At 43.7% G+C, this 21795-nt stretch overlaps 1 protein-coding gene across 1 annotated transcript; it reads left to right on the top strand.

Annotated features, from left to right (window-relative positions):
- The first annotated feature begins 26 nt into the window (after window positions 1-26).
- LOC124711238 lies at window positions 27-17643 on the top strand. Its single transcript, XM_047241202.1, has 4 exons — window positions 27-130; window positions 6409-6540; window positions 17250-17382; window positions 17490-17643. Coding segments are annotated over exons 1-4 (333 nt in total). The 5' UTR covers window positions 27-63; the 3' UTR covers window positions 17491-17643.
- The last annotated feature ends 4152 nt before the right edge of the window (window positions 17644-21795 follow it).

The following is a 21795-nucleotide window of genomic DNA, read 5'->3' as shown; positions in this document are numbered from 1 at the left end:
GGACGTCACACGTGGAGTTAGACAACAACAGCCGTGAGGAGATCGTTGTCGTACTGCGTCATTATGAGAATGCCACTGGGACGTGTCTTCTTCTCACTGGGACTACTCGTCCTGTTGGTCGGCGTATCTGGTAAGCTATTACATTCACTAAATCCATTTACGTTTTTATACTTTCGTGTGCCTCGCTGCTACTGCTGTATTACAAGCAGTTTGACATATCTGCAATTCTTGTGACTATGGAGGCAATTATCAGAGTTATAAATGACAGCAAAGCAGTAAAGCCGTACTGTATGACATGACAGGTCAAACACAACTTCCAGCTTGTCACGCTTATTGGTATTAACAGCCCGCGAAGTTTATCTTTTCCTAATGTGAATGCCTCCTGGCATCGCGTATTGAGTGATTTGTCTCACATATGGAATGGTGCGCTGCACGTTAAGCTGTAACTTCCCTCTCTTTCACCACTATACAAAGTTGTGTCGAACAAATAATACGTATGTTCTTTCACTTTCATTCTATGTACATCTGAGTGAGTAACTGAACATTTACTCAAAAAGTCACTATGCAAAGTACATAATAATTTATAGCGAAAACTGGTACTAGTGAAAGTTAGTTTCACGTTCCATGAATCAATTGTATGAAAAATGGTAATGTTCGTAACGAGTCATTTGTCATTTGGTATTCACATCAAAAATTAATTTATAAATATTCCTAAATGCTGATATTTACGTCTTTTTTTTAATAGACATATCTACCACCTTTTACAAATTACAATAACAGAGTTTCTTCTACAGAATAGAAGAAGTTGTAAAGGAGAAACTCTTTCAGTTCATTTTCTTTGCTGTGTCAGGCATTTTAGATGATTGGGTGCATTATAAAAAATTGGTGTTGCAGTATTTTGCACCCTGTTTTGTGTTAAAGACAAACTTCATGGTACGTAATGAATGTAAATTTTTGCTGGTAGGGTAATGAAGTATATCATCATTGCTTTTGAACTGCAGTGTATTATTTACAGTAAACTTCGTGAGATAGTAAATATACTGTGAAGCAGTGGTCGAAATGCCTAACTCCCTGACTTCTAGATGATGAGCACCACATATTAGTCCCACAGCACGTTTTCGAACAGTGAAGGCTTCCTTTCTTAAAGATGAGTTACCCCAGAACATTATTCCGTATGATAATACTGAATGAAAATGTGATGCAGGACATGTCAACTTATAGATTTGTCTTTCACCAATATCTGAAATTATTCTAAGTGAAAATGTGGCTGAATTAAATTGTGTTGCGTGTTCCAAAATGTGCTTTTTCCGGTTTCAATACTCGTTGATATGGTCTCCTACAAAATTTGAAGCTTGCACCCTATTTATTATTTCCTCATCCTGTGTTACACTTTTCATTAGTGTAGTACCTCTAAATGTACAGAAGTGAATACGACGCCTCTTAATAAATCGAAAGAGAAACTATTCGCAGAAGACCACAATGTTTACCACTTATTCTGTTGCTGAGTGTATGCTTGAATTCTTTACAATACTAGTGTCATCTGTAAAAAGAACTGATTCTTTTTTTTATATCTTAGACGTAAGATCATTTACATCTATAAGGCACAGCAGCTGACCTAAGACTGAGCTTTGGGAAACCGCATGCGTGATTTCTCTCCAGTGATGATATCCCCGTAGCACACTGAGCTGAAAAAGTCATGGGATAGCGATACGCACATATAGAGATGGCGGCAGTACAGCATATACAAGGTGTAAAGAGGCAGCACATTAGCGGAACTGTCATTCGTACCCAGGTGATTAATGTAAAAAGATTTCTGAGGTGTTATGGCCGCACAACGGAAATTAACGGACTCTGAACGCGGAATGGTAGTTGGAGCTAAGTGCATGGGACATTCCATTTAGATAGTGGTTAGGAAATTCAATATACTGAAATTCGAAATCCACAGTGTCAAAAGCGTACTGAGGATATCAGATTTAAGGCATTACCTCTCACCATGGACAACGCAGTGGCCGACAGCCTTCACTTAACGACTGGGAGCAGCGGTTTCTGAGTAGAGTTGTCAGTGCTAACAGACAAGCAACACTGCGTGAAATAACCGCAGGAATCAATGTGTGGTATACGACGAGCGTATCCGTTAACACAGCTCGGCAATATTTTGCGTTAATAGGCTATGGTAGCAGCACAACATCACCTGCAGCGCCTCTCCTGGGCTTCTGGGCTCATGACCATATCGGTTGGACCATATAGACTGGAAAACCGTGGCCTAGTCAGATGAGTCCCGATTTCAGTTGGTAAAAGCTGATGAGATACGTTTGAAGTTCTCTAACGCTATAGATACAGCAATAGGGAATAGCGCAGTAGGCAGTACAGTTGAAGAGGAATGGACATCTCTAAAAAGGGCCATCACAGAAGTTGGGAAGGAAAACATAGGTACAAAGAAGGTAGCTGCGAAGAAACCATGGGTAACAGAAGAAATACTTCAGTTGATTGATGAAAGGAGGAAGTACAAACATGTTCCGGGAAAATCAGGAATACAGAAATACAAGTCGCTGAGGTTCAAATGGGTCAAATGGCTCTGAGCACTATGGGACTTAACATCTATGGTCATCAGTCCCCTAGAACTTAGAACTACTTAAACCTAACTAACCTAAGGACATCACACAACACCCAGCCATCACGAGGCAGAGAAAATCCCTGACCCCGCCGGGAATCGAACCCGGGCGTGGGAAGCGAGAACGCTACCGCACGACCACGAGCTGCGGGCAGTCGCTGAGGAATGAATAAATAGGAAATACAGGGAAGTTAAGACGAAATGGCTGCAGGAAAAATGTGAAGACATCGAAAAAGATATGATTGTCGGAAGGACAGACTCAGCATACAGGAAAGTCAAAACAACCTTTGGTGACATTAAAAAGCAACGGTGGTAACATTAAGAATGCAACGGGAATTCCACAGTTAAATACAGAGCAGAGAGCAGATAGGTGGGAAGAATACATTGAAAGCCTCTATGAGGACGAAGATTTGTCTGAAGTGATAGAAGAAGAAACAGGAGTCGATTTAGAAGAGAGAGGGGATCCAGTATTAGAATCGTAATTTAAAAGAGCATTGGCCAAATAAGGCAGAAGGGATAGATAACATTCCATCAGAATTTCTAAAATCATTGGGGAGAAGTGGCAACAAAACGACTATTCACGTTGGTGTGTAGAATATATGAGTCTGGCGATATACCATCTGACTTTCGGAAAAGCATCATCCACACAATTCCGAAGACGCCAAGAGCTGACAAGTGCGGGAATTATCGCACAATCAGCTTAACAGCTCATGCATCGAAGCTGCTTACAAGAATAATATACAGAAGAATGGAAAAGAAAATTGAGAATGCGCTAGGTGACGATCAGTTTGGCTTTAGGAAAAGTAAAGGGACGAGAGAGGCAATTCTGACGTTACGGCTAATAACGGAAGCAAGGCTAAAGAAAAATCAAGAGACTTTCATAGGATTTGTCGACCTGGAAAAAGCGTTCGACAATATAAAATGGTGCAAGCTGTTCGAGATTCTGCAAAAAGTGGGGGTAAGCTATCGGGAGAGACGGGTCATATACAATATGTACAACAACCAAAAGGGAATAATAAGAGTGGACGATCAAGAACGAAGTGCTCGTATTAAGAAGGGTGTAAGACAAGGCTGTACTCTTCAATCTGTACATCGAGGAAGCAATGATGGAAATAAAAGAAAGGTTCAGGAGTGGAATTAAAATACAAGGTGAAAGGATATCAATGATACGATTCGCTGATGACATTGCTATCCTGAGTGAAAGTGAAGAAGAATTAAATGATCTTCTGAACGGAATGAACAGTCTAATGAGTACACAGTATGGTTTGAGAGTAAATCAGAGAAAGGCCAAGGTAATGAGAAGCAATAGAAATGAGAACAGCGAGAAACTTAACATCAGGATTGATGGTCACGAAGTCAATGAAGTTAAGGAATTCTGCTACCTAGGCAGTAAAATAACCAATGACGGACGGAGCAAGGAGGACATCAAAAGCAGACGCGCTATGGCAAAAAAGGCGTTTCTGGCCAAGAGAAATCTACTAATATCAAATACCGGCCTTAATTTGAGGAAGAAATTTCTGAGGACGTACGTCTGGAGTACAGTATTGTATGGTAGTGAAACATGGACTGTGGGAAAACCGGAACAGAACAGAATCGAAGCATTTGAGATGTGGTGCTATAGACGAATGTTGAAAATTAGGTGGACTGATAAGGTAAGGAATGAGGAGGTTCTACGCAGAATCGGAGAGGAAAGGAATATGTGGAAACCACTGATGAGGAGAAGGGACAGGATGATAGGATATCTGCTAAGACATGAGGGAATGACTTCCATGGTACTAGAGGGAGCTGTAGAGGGCAAAAACTGCAGACGAAGACAGAGATTGGAATACGTCAAGCAAATAATTGAGGACGTAGGTTGTAAGTGCTACTATGAGATGAAGAGGTTAGCACAGGAAAGGAATTCGTGGCGGGCCGCATCAAACCAGTCAGTAGACCGATGACAAAAAAAAAATGATGGTAGGTTTCTATTATGGGGCAGACTCTAGGGGCCGTGGACCCAAGTTGTTAGCAGGGCTCTGTACAAGCTGATGGTGACTCCATAATGATGTGGACTGTGTTTACATGGAATGAACTGGATCCTCTGGTCCAAGTGAACCGATCAATGTCTGGATATAGTTATGTTCGGCTACTTGGAGACCATCTGCAGTCATTTATGGACATCATGTTCCCAAACTACGATGGAGTTTTTATGGATGGCAAAACGCCACATCAAAGGAGCACAACTGTTCTACGTTGTTTGAAAAACATTCTGGATGATTCGAGCCAATGATCTGGCCACCCATATCACCCTGCATGACTTCCATCGAACATTTACGGGGGCAAATCGAGAGATCAGTTCGTGTACAGCAGTTTTGGACGGCTTTAGAGGCAGCATGGCTCAGTATTTACGCAGGTGATTTCGAATGACTTGTTGAATCCATGGCACGTCAAGTAGCTGCACTACGCCGTGAAAAAAAAGAGATCAAGACGATATTAAGAGGTATCCCATGACTTACTCCGTGACTTCTGTCACCTCACCGTTTGTTGGTTGAATTACTATGTACAACGTTCTGAGTTCTTTTGGATATGATATTGTCCGTTGGTTGGCTATACCGTAAATCAACTACACGTTAACAGAAGCAATAGCTCTCCAATAGACATGTATCCGTAAAACAGCCGTTTGAAACACAATTGCTGTTATGAGTCCTTATTGACTACAGTGTGAAACTTTTCGATTGGTTTCAAATTTCACCTTAACAAGAAATACACTACTACTTCAGACTATTTCAATTTTCAATTTATTGTATACTCGTACCTATCAGAGGACTCGTCTGTACAACGAGTTACGAATTATTTCGGTCCTCCTCCCAAGCAGATCACCTCGTGAATCTTGAAACGACTGCAGAATTCACTGCTCCAGTTTTTGAACAGCATCAATAGAAGTACTGTACACGTCACTTCGAGAGATGACCCTAGTCAGAAAAACTGAGAGAATTGAAGACAGGTGACCTTGGAGGCCAAGGACCACTCCACTTAGCGAGTTCCGTAGGTAAATGTGGCGACGCTTCATCATGCATCTGCCACATTTCCCAAAGATGGGCCTTACGTGAAGTTAGATGGGGACTCAGTCAAAATCTTTACAATTCAAATTCGTTTGCACTATTTAGAACAGTATTTAACGAAGACGTCAGCGTCGGCTCGTAACCACAAATTGGCAGTTACGTCGCAAGCAGCTCGTTTGCTTACTCATGTATACTAGAAGCATTTTCATTCTGTTATCGTATACCCTGCCTGGTTTAACTTTTAGTTATGGTATACAGTATACATACATAGTTATATATATAGTTAAAGTATACGGTATAACATATAACATTAAGTACCGATTCCAGTTCCCACCCAAAACACAAACACGAGTATGTACCCACACAATTAATTTTTATTTGTTCACCTTTAAATAGTACATATTTCATTGATGAATGCGTTTTTTATGAATGTGGAATGGTCTACGATGCTAATTTATGTAAATATGTTTGTTGTGTATGCCAAACGACCTTAATTTTCCGAAATTCTTCAGTGCCTAATTATGTGCTTGAGATGGTGATTCGAATCTGAACTTGTCTATTTTGCTAGCGACGCTCCATATACGAGAAAGCGAGCCACGCCCATGGACCTACTCTAACCTTTGCTCTATCGATACCTCTCGATTACACTTGATTCTATAACTAAGTACATTTCTTTGATTTCCTGTGTTTCCTTTTATGCGTTAAGCACGATAATAGTAATGTAAAAGACACTAAATTATGGTACTTTGTTTTCAGCTGCCGTTCCTGTTCCACAAGAGGAGCAAGAGCTGGAGGAAAGTGAGGAAACTCGTGCTGTCCGCTCCGTCGAGCTGCAACAGCCGCCACTCACCAGCGCGTTGGGACCGTACCCACTGGAGAACGCGGCAGGTAATACTGAGCGTCTCTATTCCAATTCATATGGGCTTACACGGCGAACGGCTCTAAGCACTATGAGACGTAACATCTGAGGTCATCAGCCCCCTAAACTTAGAACTAGTTAAACCTAACGAACATAAGGACATCAAACACATCCATGCCCAAGGCATGATTCGAACCTGCGACCGCAGCAGCTGCGTGGTTCAGGACTGAAGCGCCTAGAACCGCTCGGCCACTGCGGCCGGCCTACACGGCAAGTTACACGCATCTACCACTGTGAATGTTACCAGACGAGACGTCCAGCTCGACCGTTATTTAATGGAGTGGAAGTACACACAAACACCTAAGGTTAAACCAAACAGTGATTCCAGCAATCTGAAAAAGCATTTTAACTAACTTCAAACTCATTTATTAAACATAAACACAGATATTTTTGCTACGAAACTGATGCAAGTGATATGACTCACCGATGAAACTGTGACATCGTTCTAGTACAAATGGTTCATACTAAATGCTCTATTCTAGCAACTTTACCATGTGGTACATTCAGTGTGCCTTTGTAAACAGCATTCATTAGCTTTTTACCGTAAATTAACGGCTAGCAGTAATTTCATACATTCCTTGAAATTATTGTTATGTCCTATCGCATTGCATATTGAACGAGGAGAAAATTGTATATATGTGTCAGACGTACTTAAAGCTATCTTATCTCATTTTCTTGCTGTCAACAAGAGTACAACCTTGGAGTCCAAATAGTGTTTTCTAAATTTACCCAGTATAACTTCCGTGCGAACTGAATACAATCGGGTCGTTAGTATCTGGCAAGAAAGTCATGATGCAGTTCCCACATTTAAGGAAAATAAAGAAACTTGCTAAATAACTCCGAATTCCAGTGCGATCAATCGGTGAAGATGCACTCTAGGACAAAAAAATCATTTGACGTATATTAAAAAGAAACAAATGACTACAGTTTCAGAAAAAAAGCTGTACGTTTTGTTAAAGAGAAAGAGCTTCCCAAATTCAGCAAGTGAATAACGCGTTGGTCCACATCTGCCACTTATGCAAGAAATTATTCCTGCTCAATTGGCAATTTAGATCGTCAGAATCCCGAGTTGATTGAAGGGACATGACCGCAATGTTCCAAACGTTCTAACTGGGGAAAGATCCGGCGCCGGTCGGAGTGGAACCGAGCGACCGCTACGATCGCAGGTTCGAATCCTGCCTCGGGCATGGATGTGTGTGATGTCCTTAGGTTAGTTAGGTTTAATTAGTTCTACGTTCTAGGCGACTAATGACCTGAGAAGTTAAGTCGCATAGTGCTCAGAGCCATTTGAACCATTTTTGAAACATCCGGCGACATTGCTGGCCAAGGTGAGGCTGGCAAGCACGAAGACAACAAGCAGCAGAAACTCTCGCCGTATCTGGACGGACATTATATAGCTGAGATGTAACCTCAGTGTGGCTTGCCATTAAGGGAAACAAAACGGGGCTTAGAATATCGTTGACGTACCGCTGTGCTGTAAAGTTGCCACGGATGGTAACGAAACTGGTCCTGCTGTGAAATGAAATGGAACCCCAAACCATCACTCCAGGTTGTCGGGTAGTATGCTGGGTGACACTGAGGCTGATATCCTACCACTGATACGAGGCGTCTATAGACGTGTCTTCGTTAGTAATTGTGGCATGGAATCTCCTTGAATGAAGCAGAATTGTCTTCAGTGATTAGTCCCTCATCGAACTGAGCCATGATGACAAGCGAAGACGCGACTGGGGACGCCCCTGACAGCGGTGGGATATGAAGCTGACCGTCGCCCACCATGCGAACTTGCGACCGGGAGTTATGGTCTCGGGAGGCATTTCATTTCATAGCAGGACCCCTTTAGTTGTCATTCGTGACACCCTTACAGCGTAAAGTCGACGATATTCTACGCCCGTTTTGTTATCCTTAATGGCAAGCCACACTGAGCTTACATATCAGCAGCATAATTCGCTTCCGCACACGGCGAGAGTTTCTACTGTTTGTCTTCGTGCTTGCAAAATCCTACCTTAGCCAGCAAATTTGCCGTATCTCCCCAAATTAAGAGCGACCGTGACTTATTATAGTTCGGTAATTATCACACCTTTCAATACCTGCTTTCTTTAGGATTGGAATTATTATATTATTCTTGAGGTCTGAGGGTATTTCGTCTGTCTCATCCATCTTGCTTACCAGATGGAAGAGTTTCGTCATGGCTGGCTCTCCCAAGGGTATCAACAGTTCTAACGGAATATTGTCTACTACTATAACCTTGTTTAGACTTAAGTCATTCAGTACTGCAGAGGGGCCGAGCGGATGAAGTCTCTGTACCATGTCAGTAATCGTCTGGAAGCGCTCCTTGCGCTAATAAATCATTATTATTCAGTGAATCGTTTATTGTGACAACTTTGCAAAGGGTAGTGCACTGTTGGCTGTAGTTTCCTACTGCCCTCATCACGGACAGACTCTCGGTGTCGGAAGCTGCGCCAGTCCTTGCGCCTGTGTCCTAGCGAGACGTCGTTCCTCTTGCGTCAAGCCTGGTACATCATGGATAGCTGGTACCGGCTGAGGGAGTGGACTCGATCCCACTCCATGCCTCTTCTTCCCTGGACCATCCCATCCGCAGATTGGTGTAGGAGGCAAACGTTGAACCCAGTACTGCCAGCCTGGTAGACACCACACCTGAATGTGCTTATACTCGATCCCACTCTGTGCCTTTTCTTCCCTGGACCACCCCATTCGCAGACTGGTATAGGTGGCAGACGTTGAATCCAGTACTGTCGGCCTGGTAGACCCCACATATGGATGTGCTTGTACTCGATCCCACTCCATGCCTCTTCTTCCCTGGACCACGCCATCTGCAGACTGGTAGAGGTGGCAGGCATTGAACCCAGTACTGCTGGCCTGGTAGAGCCCACGTATGGATTTGCTTGTACTCGATCCCACTCCATGCCTCTTCTTCCCTGGAGCACGCCATCTCAGTGTCGGAAGCTGCGCCAGTCCTTGCAGTCTGCAGATGGCGTGGTCCAGGGAAGAAGAGGCATGGAGTGGGATCGAGTACAAGCACATCCATATGTGGGGTCTACCAGGCCGACAGTACTGGTATAGGTGGCAGGTATTGAACCCAGTACTGCTGGCCTGGTAGACCCCACATCTGCATGTCCTTGTACTCGATCCCACACCGTGCCTCCTCTTCCTGGACCACCCCATCCTCAGACTGGTATAAGTGGCAGACGTTGAACCCAGTACTGCTGGCCTGGTAGACCCCACTCCCTGCCTCCTCTTCTTCCCTGGACCACTCCATCTGAGGGGTAGAGTAGGTAACAGGTGTTGAACCCAGTACTGTCGGCCTGGTAGACCTCGCACCTGGATGCGCTTGTACTCAATCCCACTCCATGCCTCTTCCTCCCTGAACCACCCCATCCACGGAGTGTTGTAGGCGGCTGGTGCTGAACCCAGTACTGCTGGCCTGGTAGGCCCCACAGCTGGATGTGCTTAGGCATGTTGGACAGTGGTCCGCCAGGAACCCTGCTCATCGTCTTCTGTCCTACACTCAGAGACTACAGCACCTGGCACTGCACTGCTGCTGGTAATTCATCAGCTCTCCCACCAGTAGTGGTTGATGTGATACTGCATGAATTTCGTCAGTGGAGTTCAGCTCTGCCGCAATCCGCGGCTGGCTGGTACAGCACGGGTTAATCTTGAGACGACTTACTAACACAACATGGCCATAGAACGGAATTTCGTCGACACGGACTCCATAGTTCCCATTGACCTGAACCGTTCTCCCCTAATTGGAGCTGGGGCTCTGGTGTTTAAAAAGCTCTCCGTACTTCTGTGACGTGCGGTTTACTAGCGATGACCACGTGTTATTTTGCTTAGTCGCTGTCCTTCTCTGTTTTTCCGCTGTGTGCGCTCTCTCTCACTCAGCTACTTACTGCAGAGATGCAGACTGTGCTGCCCGTCTGTCTTGCTTCACCTGGGTTCCTGGTCCGCCACTAATCGTGGCGTAACCAGTCTATCTTACGTCAAGGTGGCTGAACTCCGTTAAAAATTTTATAAACTGGAACCTGTATTACTTTGTGCCGTAACAGTGCTTCGTCAAATTCTTCACGCAGTATCATATCTTGTCCTCGAGTACATCGCCCTGTATACGCTCTATATACTCCTTCCATCCTTCTGCTTTCCCTTCCTTGCTTAGCACTGGTTTCCCACTGAGCTCTTGATATTTATACAGAGGGTTCTCTTTTCTCCAAAGATCCCTTCAATTTTCTTGTAGGCAGTGGCTATCTTACTCCTAGTGATATTGCTTCTATATCCTTACATTTGTCCTCTAGCCATCCCTGCTTAGCCGTTTTGCACTTCCTGTCTTTCTACATTTTCATATTTTCTCCTTTCATTCATTAAATCCAATATCTCTTCTGCTGCTCAAGGATTTATACTAGCCCTCGTCTTTCTACCTACTTGATCCTCTGCTGCCTTCACTATTTTATCTTTCAAAGCAACCCATACTTCTTCTACTGTATTTCTTTTCCCTGTTCTTGTCAACCGTTCCCTAATACTCTCTTCCCTAATACTCTCTCTGAAACTCGCTACAACCTCTGGTTTTTTTCAGTTTATCCAGATCTCTTCTCCTTAAATTCCTATCTTTTTGCAGTTTTTTCGGTTTTAATCTACAGTTCATGACCAATAAATTGTGGTCAGAGTCCACATTTGCCCCTGGAAATGTCTTAAAATTTAAAACTTGGTTTATACTTCTGTGTCTTACTATTATGTAATCTATCTCAAACTTTCCAGTGTCTCCAGACCTCTTCCGTGTATACAACCTTCTTTTATGATTCGTAAGCCAAGTGTTAACTGTGGTTAAGTAGTGTAAAATTCTAGCGGCCGTCCCACGCCCAGGTTCCCGGGTTCGATTCCCGGCGGGGTCAGGGATTTTCTCTGCCTCGTGATGACTGGGTGTTGTGTGATGTCCTTAGGTTAGTTAGGTTTAAGTAGTTCTAAGTTCTAGGGGACTGATGACCATAGCTGTTATGTCCCATAGTGCTCAGAGCCATTTGAACCATTTTTTTCTAGCGGCCGTTGTGACCGTGCGGTTCTAGGCGCTTCAGTCCGGAACCGCGCTACTGCTACGGTCGCAGGTTCGAATCCTGCCTCGGGCATGGATGTGTGTGATGTCTTTAGGTTAGTTAGGTTTAAGTAGGTCTAAGTCTAGGGGACTGATGACCTCAGATGTTAATTCCTATAGTACACTGAGCCATTTGAACCATTTTTTGTAAAATTCTACCAGACGGCTTCCTCTTTCATTCCTTACCCCAGTCCATATTCACCTACTACTTTTCGTTCTCTTCCTTGTCCTACAATCGAATTCCAGGCCCACATGACTGTTTAATTTTCGTCTCCCTGCAGTACCTGAATAATTTTTTTGACTCATCATACATTTCTTCAATCTCTTCGTCATCTGCGGTGTTAGTTAGCACATAAACTTTTATTACTGTGGTGGGTGTGGGATTCGTGCCTAACTTGGCTAGAATAATGTGTTAACTATGCTGTTTGTAGTAGCTTACCCTTGTTCCTATTTTGTTATTCATTGTTAAACCTACTCCTGCATTGCCTCTATTTGATTTTGTATTTATAACCCTGTATTCACCTGACCTGAAGTCCTGTTCCTTCTGCCACCGAGCTTCACTAATTCCCACTATATCTAACTTGAACCTATACAGTTAGTTCCCTTTTTAAATTTTCTAATCATCTTGCGCGATTTATATATCCGACATTCCACATACCTCTCCGTCGAACGTCAGTTTTGTTTCTCCTGATAACGGCGTCCTCCTGAGTAGTTCCCGCTCGGAGATCCGAGTGGGGGATTATTTTACATCCGGACTATTTTACCCAAGAGGACTCCATCATTTAACCATACAGTAAAGCTACATGCCCTCGGGAAAAATACGGTTGTACTTTCCCCTTGCTTTGAGCCGTTCACAGTACCAGAATAGCAATGCTGTTTTGGTTAATGTTACAAGGCCAGTTCAGTCAATCACCCAAAATGTTGCCACTGCAGCTGCTGAAAACGCTGCTGCCCCACTGCTCAGGAACCACACATTTGTCTTGCCCCTCAACAGACACCCCTCCGCTGTAGTCGCACCTACGTTACGGCTACCTGTATCACTGCGGTACTCAAGCCTCCCCACACCCCACCAACGGCAAGGTCCATGGTTCTTATTACCTCCATATATGACAGTTAACAATACCATACGACTTGAGTTTTCGTTTACTTCAATGAAATTGATGAGGAAAGAAAATTTTTAATATGCTTGATGTTGTTGTGACGATGATGATATTCAGTCCGAAGACTGCTGTGACGCAGATCTGAAGTCTAGCTGCTGGAACATACATCCACTTACCTATTGTAGTCAAGCTTTGGTCTCTTTTAAATTTTTATTTTTTATCCCTCCCTCCACCAAAGATCTTCCTTCCACTACTAAATTGACAATTCTTGGTTCCTCAGGATGTGTTGTGTAAACTGACACCTTCATTTACTTATGGCAATAAATGTATTCTCTGCCTCCCTCCCAATTCGATTTAGTGCCCCGTCATTAGTTATTCGGTCAGCCATATATTCCTCAGGAATGTTCTATACCACCACAATTCAAGAGCTGCTATCAGCTTCTTATCTGAACTATTTATCGTCCATGTTTCATTTCCGTACAAGGTTAGGATCCAGACAATATATTCTGAAAATACATCCTGACACAGTTATATCCTACGTTAACAAATTTCTCTGTTTCCGAAACGCGTTTCTCGCATTTGCCAGTCTGAATTTGCTATCCTCTCTACTTCGGCTATAGTGCTTATTTCGGTGTCCAAATACCAAAAGATATCTACTACATTTACTGTCTCATTTCCTACTCTATTTCTCCCAACATCGTCTCAGTTAATTTGTGTAAATCCGTGTTACTTGTTTTACCTGATGTTCTATAACCTGTTTTCAGTCTGCTCTTTCAAATTCCGTGCCTTCTGTGATAGAATTAAAACGTCGTTGGTAATCCACATAATTTTCGTTTCTTCTCCATGAACTTTAATTCCCTTTCCAAATTTATCCTTGGTTTCGTTTACTACTAGCTCAATGTACAAATCAATAAATTTGTAGCCGGCCGGAGTGGCCGTGCGGTTCTAGGCGCTACAGTCTGGAGCCGAGCGACCGCTACGGTCGCAGGTTCGAATCCTGCCTCGGGCATTGATGTGTGTGATGTCCTTACGTTAGTTAGGTTTAATTAGTTCTAAGTTCTAGGCGACTGATGACCTCAGTAGTTAAGGCGCATAGTGCTCAGAGCCATTTGAGCCACTAAATTTATGAACAGACTGCAAAAGCAGGGCGGGATTAGCCGAGCGGTCATGGACTGTGCGGCTGATCCCGGCGGAGGTTCGAGTCCTCCTTCGGGCATGGGTGTGTGTATTTGTCCAGGATAATTTAGGTTAAGTAGTGTGTAAGCTTAGGGACTGATGACCTTCGCAGTTAAGTCCCATAAGATTTCACACACATTTGAAGAAACTGCAAAGCAGACTCATTCCTTTTTCTGCTTCCATGTAATTCTACTCCCATAAGCAGTGTGATCTGTGTACAAATAAATCTTGGCTCGTTGTATTTTATTTCTTCTACCTTCAGAATTTCAATGATTCTATTTCAGTCAACAATGTAGAACGCTTTCTTTAAATCTAAAAACGCCATAAACATAGGTTTTCCATATTCAACATAAGATACATCGTAGAGTCAGTATACCTTCGCGCATTTCTATACTTCTCCGCAATCCAAACGGAACTTCCCGAGGTCAGATTCCATCATTTTTTTACACTCTTCAGGTAAATAATTTGCCTAACGTCTCTTACATCGGCGGTACGTTTTCTTGACATGCCAATTGGCCCACCGGCCCAGAGTTAGCCCTCTGTTCTGATGTCGCTTGGTAGAATACTAAACCATTGAAACATATACAACAAAATTATTTTACTGCATAACAATACTTTCGTTACCACACCACGTGGCTCTAACGTCAGGTGTCATTTAGTCTTGCAATGGGCAGTGGCCAAGGCGTTATGCTCGACGTACTCGAAGAGCTGGAGATTTTCAAGCATATATCTAAGAACGAACACTTACAACTACTAAACAAAAATTTTTTCATTGGTTTTAATCCACTGCTCGCACAATTTTGATTCCCCTATTCTTTACTACAACTTCCTGTCGCTGGTTCCGAAACATCATTTTCTTCGATTCTCATCGATGTATGCTGCTGGTTACTTTCATGCAGATATTTTCTATATTGCACAGCTGTTTGTGTAATTTTTCTATATTATTCTGTCCTTTACGTAATAGTAATTTCTATAAAGCCTAATAGACGGCTCTTAGTTATACCTGATCTGTTTGCCTTCTGTGTATTTTAAAAAATACACTAAACTGTCTTCCTTTGTATTTCGTTTTTAATTTTAACTGTCATTTGTTTCAACTATTTCCGTTACAGTGTTTCAAATGGGCACACATGACTGTGCGCGTCCAATAGGCGGCGCATCTTGTATTGTTTTCGTGGCAGCAATATAAGCCACTGGGCCGATCAATCTGATGTTGTCCCTAGCTAGCCACACATGCCACTGGCTGCTCGTAATTCTGACCATTGCTTTCTAGCAATGTAATTTTACGTAAGTAACCTCTTTACCGGCATGACAATTGTCATCTTCGTTAATGCTTGTAGTTTTCTATATATTCCTTTATAAACTTAACTCCGCCCGAACACGGCACGAAGGTCCAACGCTACCGACCTACCGCCGTGTCATCCTCAGTCCACAGGCGTCACTGGATGCGGATATGGAGCGGCATGTGGTCAGTACGCCGCTCTCCCGGCCATGTCAGTTAACGAGACCGGAGACACTACTTCTCAGTCAAGTAGCTTCTCAGTTTGCCTCACAAGGGCTGAGTGCACCCCGCTTGCCAACAGCGGTGGGAAGATCGGATGGTTACCCATCCAAGTGCTAGCCCAGCCCGACAGCGTTTAACTTCGGTGATCTGACGGGAACCGGTGTTACCATTGCGGCACAACTATTCTTTTATAGGGTTTCTCAAAATTTCATTCTGATGAAGACATCGATAGAGAGGTCTAAACCTAGGTCAATGTACCAGCTATTTGCAACCGGTTGGCTGTATAATCCTATGTGTGCCGGACCGAGACTCGGAATCGGGACCTTTGCCTTTCGCGGGCAAGTGCTCTACCAACTGAGCTACATAAGCACGACTCTCAGCCCGTCCTCACAGCTTTACTTCAGCCAGTATCTTGTCTCCTACCTTCCAAACTTCACAGAAGCTTATATCAGCGCACACTCCGCTGTAGAGTGAAAATCTCATTCTGGAAACATCCCCCAGTCTGTGGCTAAGTCATGTCTGCGCAATATCCTTTCTTCCAGGAGTGCTAGTTCTGTAAGGTTCGCAGGAGAGCTCCTGTGAAATTTGGAAGGTAGTAGACGAGATACTGGCAGAAGTAAAGCTGTGAGGACGGGGCGTGAGTCGTGCTTGGGTAGCTCAATTGCTAGAGCACTTGCCCGTGAAAGGCAAAGGTCCCGAGTTCGAATCTGGGTCCGGCACACAGCTTTAATCTGCCAGGAAGTTTCACATCAGCGCACACTCCGCTGTAGAGTGAAAATCTCATTCTAGTATACGGTTGCTGAGAAACAGCCATGTTTAAAACTGTCATCTGTGTATGTGCAGACTGTAGGTTACACACGTCATTCTACCCTAAGACCACTGCACAACTACGCTGGCGGATTGTCAGTAGAGGGTGCACGTATCAGGCTTCCTGCAGAGACAGCTCTTCTGCGTCACGGATAATTAATCGGTGCTTACAGTGTGCTACTGAAATGGTGCATCAATTGAAAACGTACTCCAAAATCGAAGCATGTCAGATAAAACGTCCAAATTGCACACAGATGCACCGTAAAATTCTTATGATGTATGGATCGAATACACTGTCCCGCCCAGCTGTAGTGAAATAGTGCCAACAATTTGACCAAGGCCGCGCAGACGCGAGCGATACTGATCCCGGTGTCCAGATCTTTCGGTCGGCCGAAAGGACGTCTGATTGGAAAGAAATTTTACAACGATGAGGACGTTCACACAGCGGTCCTGGAATGACTCCGTGATCAAAGAGCGGACTTCTATCGTCGAGGAACTGAACGACTGTTAGGACGTCGCGAGCATTGTTTACTGAGACCTGATGACTATGTTGAAAAATAGTATCAAGCTTCTGTGCCAGTGTCAAGTCTAGTGCAGTAATCTATAAAAGTCACTTAGCTTGGCTTAAGGATGTGTAACTTACTTATCGAACACCCTTCGTATCTTGCACATCAGATGGGATACTTGTATATTTGATATAACTGGTTCTCAATAATTCTGAGGCTGGTCCCGGCGGAGGTTCCAGTCCTCCCTCGGGCATGGGTGTGTGTGTTTGTCCTTAGGATAATTTAGGTTAAGTAGTTGTGTAAGCTTAGGGACTGATGACCTTAGCAGTTAAGTCCCATAAGATTTCACACACATTTGAACAATTCTGAGGGAGTATCGGTTACATCAGGACTTTCTTTCAACTCATGTCTTTCTGTGATTTGTCGACTTAGACTGTATCAAACCAATATTGAAAACTACATACTGTTTGTTTACTTGCTGCTTCAGAGGTAGCTGGTGAAGATTCCCTCGTTGCCAGCCGTCAGAAGAGAACCTTGAAGAAGGGCAAGGGCGGCGGAGGCTACGGTCGCCGCGGCGGCGGCTATGGTAAAGGCTGTGGGCACTGTGGGCGTAAGAAATGGTAATGTCTCTCTCTCTCTCTATCACTCTCTACACTGGAACTATCGTGAATTATGCAACCACCTCCGTGGTTTTATGTTTACTTATGTTTTATCCGCTGTGTTGCAGAGTTTGATGCTACGTGCGCCAGCGCCTAAGCCAGGCGCCGATTCATAAGAATCACACTATCTGAGGCTTCACTTCGCATCTTTCTTCCACGGACTTCATATGTAATCAACATACCACTGTTTGCTTTTGAAATAAAATATAATCTTCAAAAACATTTCAAGTTATTATGCGAACCTGAAGGCAGCTGAGTATCAATTCAGTGCAAAAATTGTATTATTGCACAGTGCTGTATTGTCATTCAACACTTCCTTTCCTTGAACCACTGATTCTTATGTGAGTTAGTTCCCCTCTATTCTGTGTTCTGTTTTCGTAACGGTTTATTGTATGAGATAATCTGCAAGAGTGGAGTGTGAACTGTCAATTTTTAAGTCTCTGAGGTGCTCGCAATATACATTAATATAACCAACAAGTTGGAGGGTCGGATTCTTGACTGGAAATGGATGGAAAGAGCACCTATGGACGTGTGTCCGGAAATTCACCGTTGCTACAGTAGAGGGCGCTGACGAATGAAAGGTTCTCTGACCACGTGCCGTTTGTTACTTGTGAGTAGCAAGCTGTGTGATTGACGCAGCATGCTGTGAGCAACAGAATGGTTCGGCATCTATGTGTCTGTGTACGGCAAAACAGATGGAAACGGTCCAGAGGCAGCACGGCTATACCAAAACAAGTATCGTCACAGACACCAACTACATCACAAGACATGTCAAGCATTTTTTGGGCGTTTGCGTGATCATGGGTCCTTCCAGACAGACGAACTTGCAGGGAGGCGGAGCAAAAGTACGTCTCAGTATCCTGCAGATCCGACTATCCTGTAGATAGGGCTTGAAATGTTCTGCTTGTTGTTTTGTTGTAATTGTGCTGCCTCTCGACCGTTTCCTTCTGCCTGGCCGTAGATAAATACCATCTCGGTTTGTTCCCGACATAAAGATCCAACCGTTTTGTTGCTTACAGTACGTTGCGTCAGTCACACAGCCTGCAACACGGCACGTGGTCAGAGCAAATTTCATTCGTCACAGCCGCCCACGTGGCAACGATGAATGTCCGGATACAAGTTCATAGGTTCTTTTTTCCTCCATTTCCAGTCAGTAATCTGCCCCTGCAGTTCGTCTAGTCTATTAATCTTTATTCTGTATATTTACAGGAGTCACTGAATTACACAAAGACACTTCCCCATATAAAACATAGTATTCAAACATCCTCGAATCTCCAAAACCATCTGTTTGTCAATCCCTTCCCTCCCTTTCCTTAAATCTGTCTCTTCTTCCACACACACACACACACACACACACACACACACACACACACACACACGCCGGCTGGAGTGGCCGAGCGGTTCTAGGCGCTACAGTCTGGAACCGCGCTACCGCTATGGTCGCAGGTTCGAAAACTGCCTCGGGCATGGATGTGTGTGATGTCCTTAGGTTAGTTAGGTTTAAGTAGTTCTAAGTTCTAGGGGACTTACGATCACGGATGTTAAGTCCCATAGTGCTCAGAGCCATTTGAACACACACACAAGCACGCACACAAAGACATGTTCTCCCATAGCAGACGCACCACAATGATTTTCACCAAACAACCAGAGCTAGCACGACACTGGAAGGAAGCAAAACGATGAACAAATGAACGACGACAATAACACAGCCCCTCTCTATGAGTATGTGGAAGTAAGTGTTTGCTTAAAATTCCTCGCTTTTGTAAAAGACGTCTGAAAACAGGTGAGAGTAAAATAAAAAACATATCGAAAAGAGTATATACAATACCAAGACAAAAAGAAGACCTACCAGAGATGCACATCTGGTCGGAAAACGTAAGTACAATGACAGACACACCGACTACTCATGAAACGTATTACAAAAATAAGCAGATTTCTACATTTGCAGTTGACGGTGGTCAAAACGACAAAAAGACTTCAAAATAGGCTGTACTGTAAAAATCCATTTTTACAAGTAATTAAATGAGAGCAACAGAAACAAATAAAACAAAATGACCTTTTTAGACCGAAAATAGAAAAGCAGTGGTGAACTTAGTATGATATTTTATAGAAATAAGTCGATCCCCAGAGAAGGTGACAGGTAGGTGTCGAAACAATCTGGGATAACAGGAAAAAAACTTTTTTCTTTTCTTTCTTTTTTAGCACTTCTGGTAGCTTCCTGTGATTTTTCTTGTGTCCAAAACAGCAATTAGCGTCTCTGTTATTACGATATATTGTGTCCATTCTAATCAATATTAGTTTATGCTTGAGGACATGAATGATTATTAGAGGTTGCTACAAATGTCGAAACCAATTGTAGCTTGGACATGTTGATTTAACGGATAAGGAACAACAATAAAAAATAAGCTCCTGACAAATAATAAAAAAGATAGAGGAAGACCCATGACAAAGGAGATATTCGAATGGGACGGAAATCTGTAGATGTGATGTACTTTCAGAAAAATTGAATGATGTATTCAAGAGAAGCAGCTTCATAAATTGAGCAAATCAATAACACCTTGATCCACCTCCGCCCTTTATGTAAGCAGTTATTCGGCTTGGCATTGATTGATACAGTTCTTTATGTCCTCCTGTCGGAGATGATGCAAAATTCTGTCCTAATGACGCTTAGATCGCCAAAATTCCGAGATGATTGGAGCGCTCTGCCGATAATGCTCCACGCGTTCTCAACTGGGGAGAGATCCGGCGACCTTACACGCCAAGGTAGGGTTTGGCAAGCAGGAAGACAAGAAGGAGAAACTCCCGTCGTATGTGGGCGGGCATTATCTTGCTAAATGTAAGCTCAGGATGCCTTGCCATTAGAGGGCAGCAAAATGGGGCGTAGAATATCGTCGATCTACTGCTGTGCTGTAGGGATGCTGCGATGACATCCAAACAGGTCCTGCTATGAAATGACACCCCAGACTATCACTCCTGACTGTCGCCCTAGATATGGCTGTCGGGCCATATGTAGGTTGACAGTCAGCTTGGTATCCCACCTCTGGCCGGGGCTTCTCCAGACACTTCTTAGGTCTGGACTCTCATTAACTTCAGTGATTAGCCCCGCTTTGAACTGAGCTGCGATGATTAGCGGTGAATGGACAGAATTTGGCACGATATCTCTCAGGCGGACACCTAGAAACCTATCAATCAATGCCAAGCCGGATAGTTGCTTGCATAAGGGCTAGAGGTGGACCAACGCGTTATTCACTTGCTTAGTTCGTACAGCTCTTTCTCTTGAACAAAACATGCAATTATTCTGAAATCGTAATCATTCGTTTGTCTGCACATGTAAGTTACATGTACCAATTTCAGTCCCATTCGAGTAATTCCTTCTTGGTGCTTCGTTTTTTGTGTTTTGTTTTAATCGCCCCATTAAAACAGCCCACTGACTACTGGAGATAATGCAGAATTGGTATCAGGCATTCACACGACCCTCCAACATTAACGTAAGTCATGCCAGTTGGTTGTATCAGTGCAGTAAGTTGGGTTGATGAAACTGAACGGCAGAAAAGAGCTACAGTGTTTTGCCGCGTCTACGAACGCACCATGAACGTAGTTGCTCCATTTATTTGCGTATCAGCACGACTTTCCAACATGTCTACAAGGAATGGTGTTCCAATGGCAGAATGGTGGTCGTAAAATATCCTAACCGACAGGGACAGTGTCAACTGTTTAGCCTTATCAGTGACAGAATGTTTTTGGAAGGAATTGCTGCTGTTAGTTGGTGCAGGGCTACCTCAACCAGTTTTCAGGAGAACAATGCGAAGTGAAGTTCTTGCAATGGAGGTCTGAAGTCGGGTGCCTCGGAAAATGCCATTGCTCATAGCAGCATATAAACTATACGCGTTAGAGGGCCACACAACGCAAGAGCTGGACAGTGGCTGACTGGGAGTGCTTCGTGGGGTCCGACGAGGCGCGATTTAGCTTCTTTTCAGATAATGCAAAGCGTCGATAGCACCGACTGTCCAATGAGATGTTTAAACGGCAATGTGTGCATGGTTCAGTTCAGGCTAGTGGTCCCGTGACATTCTGGAGCTGATTTTCGTAACCACCCAGTTAGGTTATCTTGAACAAGAACCAAGATATTTATTTCAACTTCTCGGTGACCAAGCACCATACTTTTTTACATCTTCAGGATACGTATGCTCTGGACAGTCCCGCTTTCTAAGATGACAACAGACGTGCTACAAAGCATGCACTGTGCCTCCTCTCCTGTCGTCAACTACAGGCTGCCTGAGACGAATTAATTAGTGGATAAGAACTTTTACTCCTCTTATAGTTGCTGCTGTGACGGTGTGTCGCCGCGCCGCAGGCGCAAATCGAAGTGTAACC

This window comes from Schistocerca piceifrons, chromosome 1 (assembly GCF_021461385.2).
Source record: "Schistocerca piceifrons isolate TAMUIC-IGC-003096 chromosome 1, iqSchPice1.1, whole genome shotgun sequence".
NCBI classification, from domain to species: domain Eukaryota; kingdom Metazoa; phylum Arthropoda; class Insecta; order Orthoptera; family Acrididae; genus Schistocerca; species Schistocerca piceifrons.
The sequence above is the reverse complement of the archived record's forward strand: the minus strand, read 5'-3'. Positions and strand labels throughout refer to the sequence as shown.

What these genes read in the sequence shown, in the direction of transcription:
- LOC124711238 (XM_047241202.1), top strand. Translation starts at nt 64, where the DNA reads ATGAGAATGCCACTGGGACGTGTCTTCTTCTCACTGGGACTACTCGTC. An exon ending in CCTGTTGGTCGGCGTATCTG is followed by an intron (nt 131 to 6,408) that starts GTAAGCTATTAC and finishes CTTTGTTTTCAG; the next exon opens with CTGCCGTTCCTGTTCCACAA. An exon ending in CCCACTGGAGAACGCGGCAG is followed by an intron (nt 6,541 to 17,249) that starts GTAATACTGAGC and finishes TTGCTGCTTCAG; the next exon opens with AGGTAGCTGGTGAAGATTCC.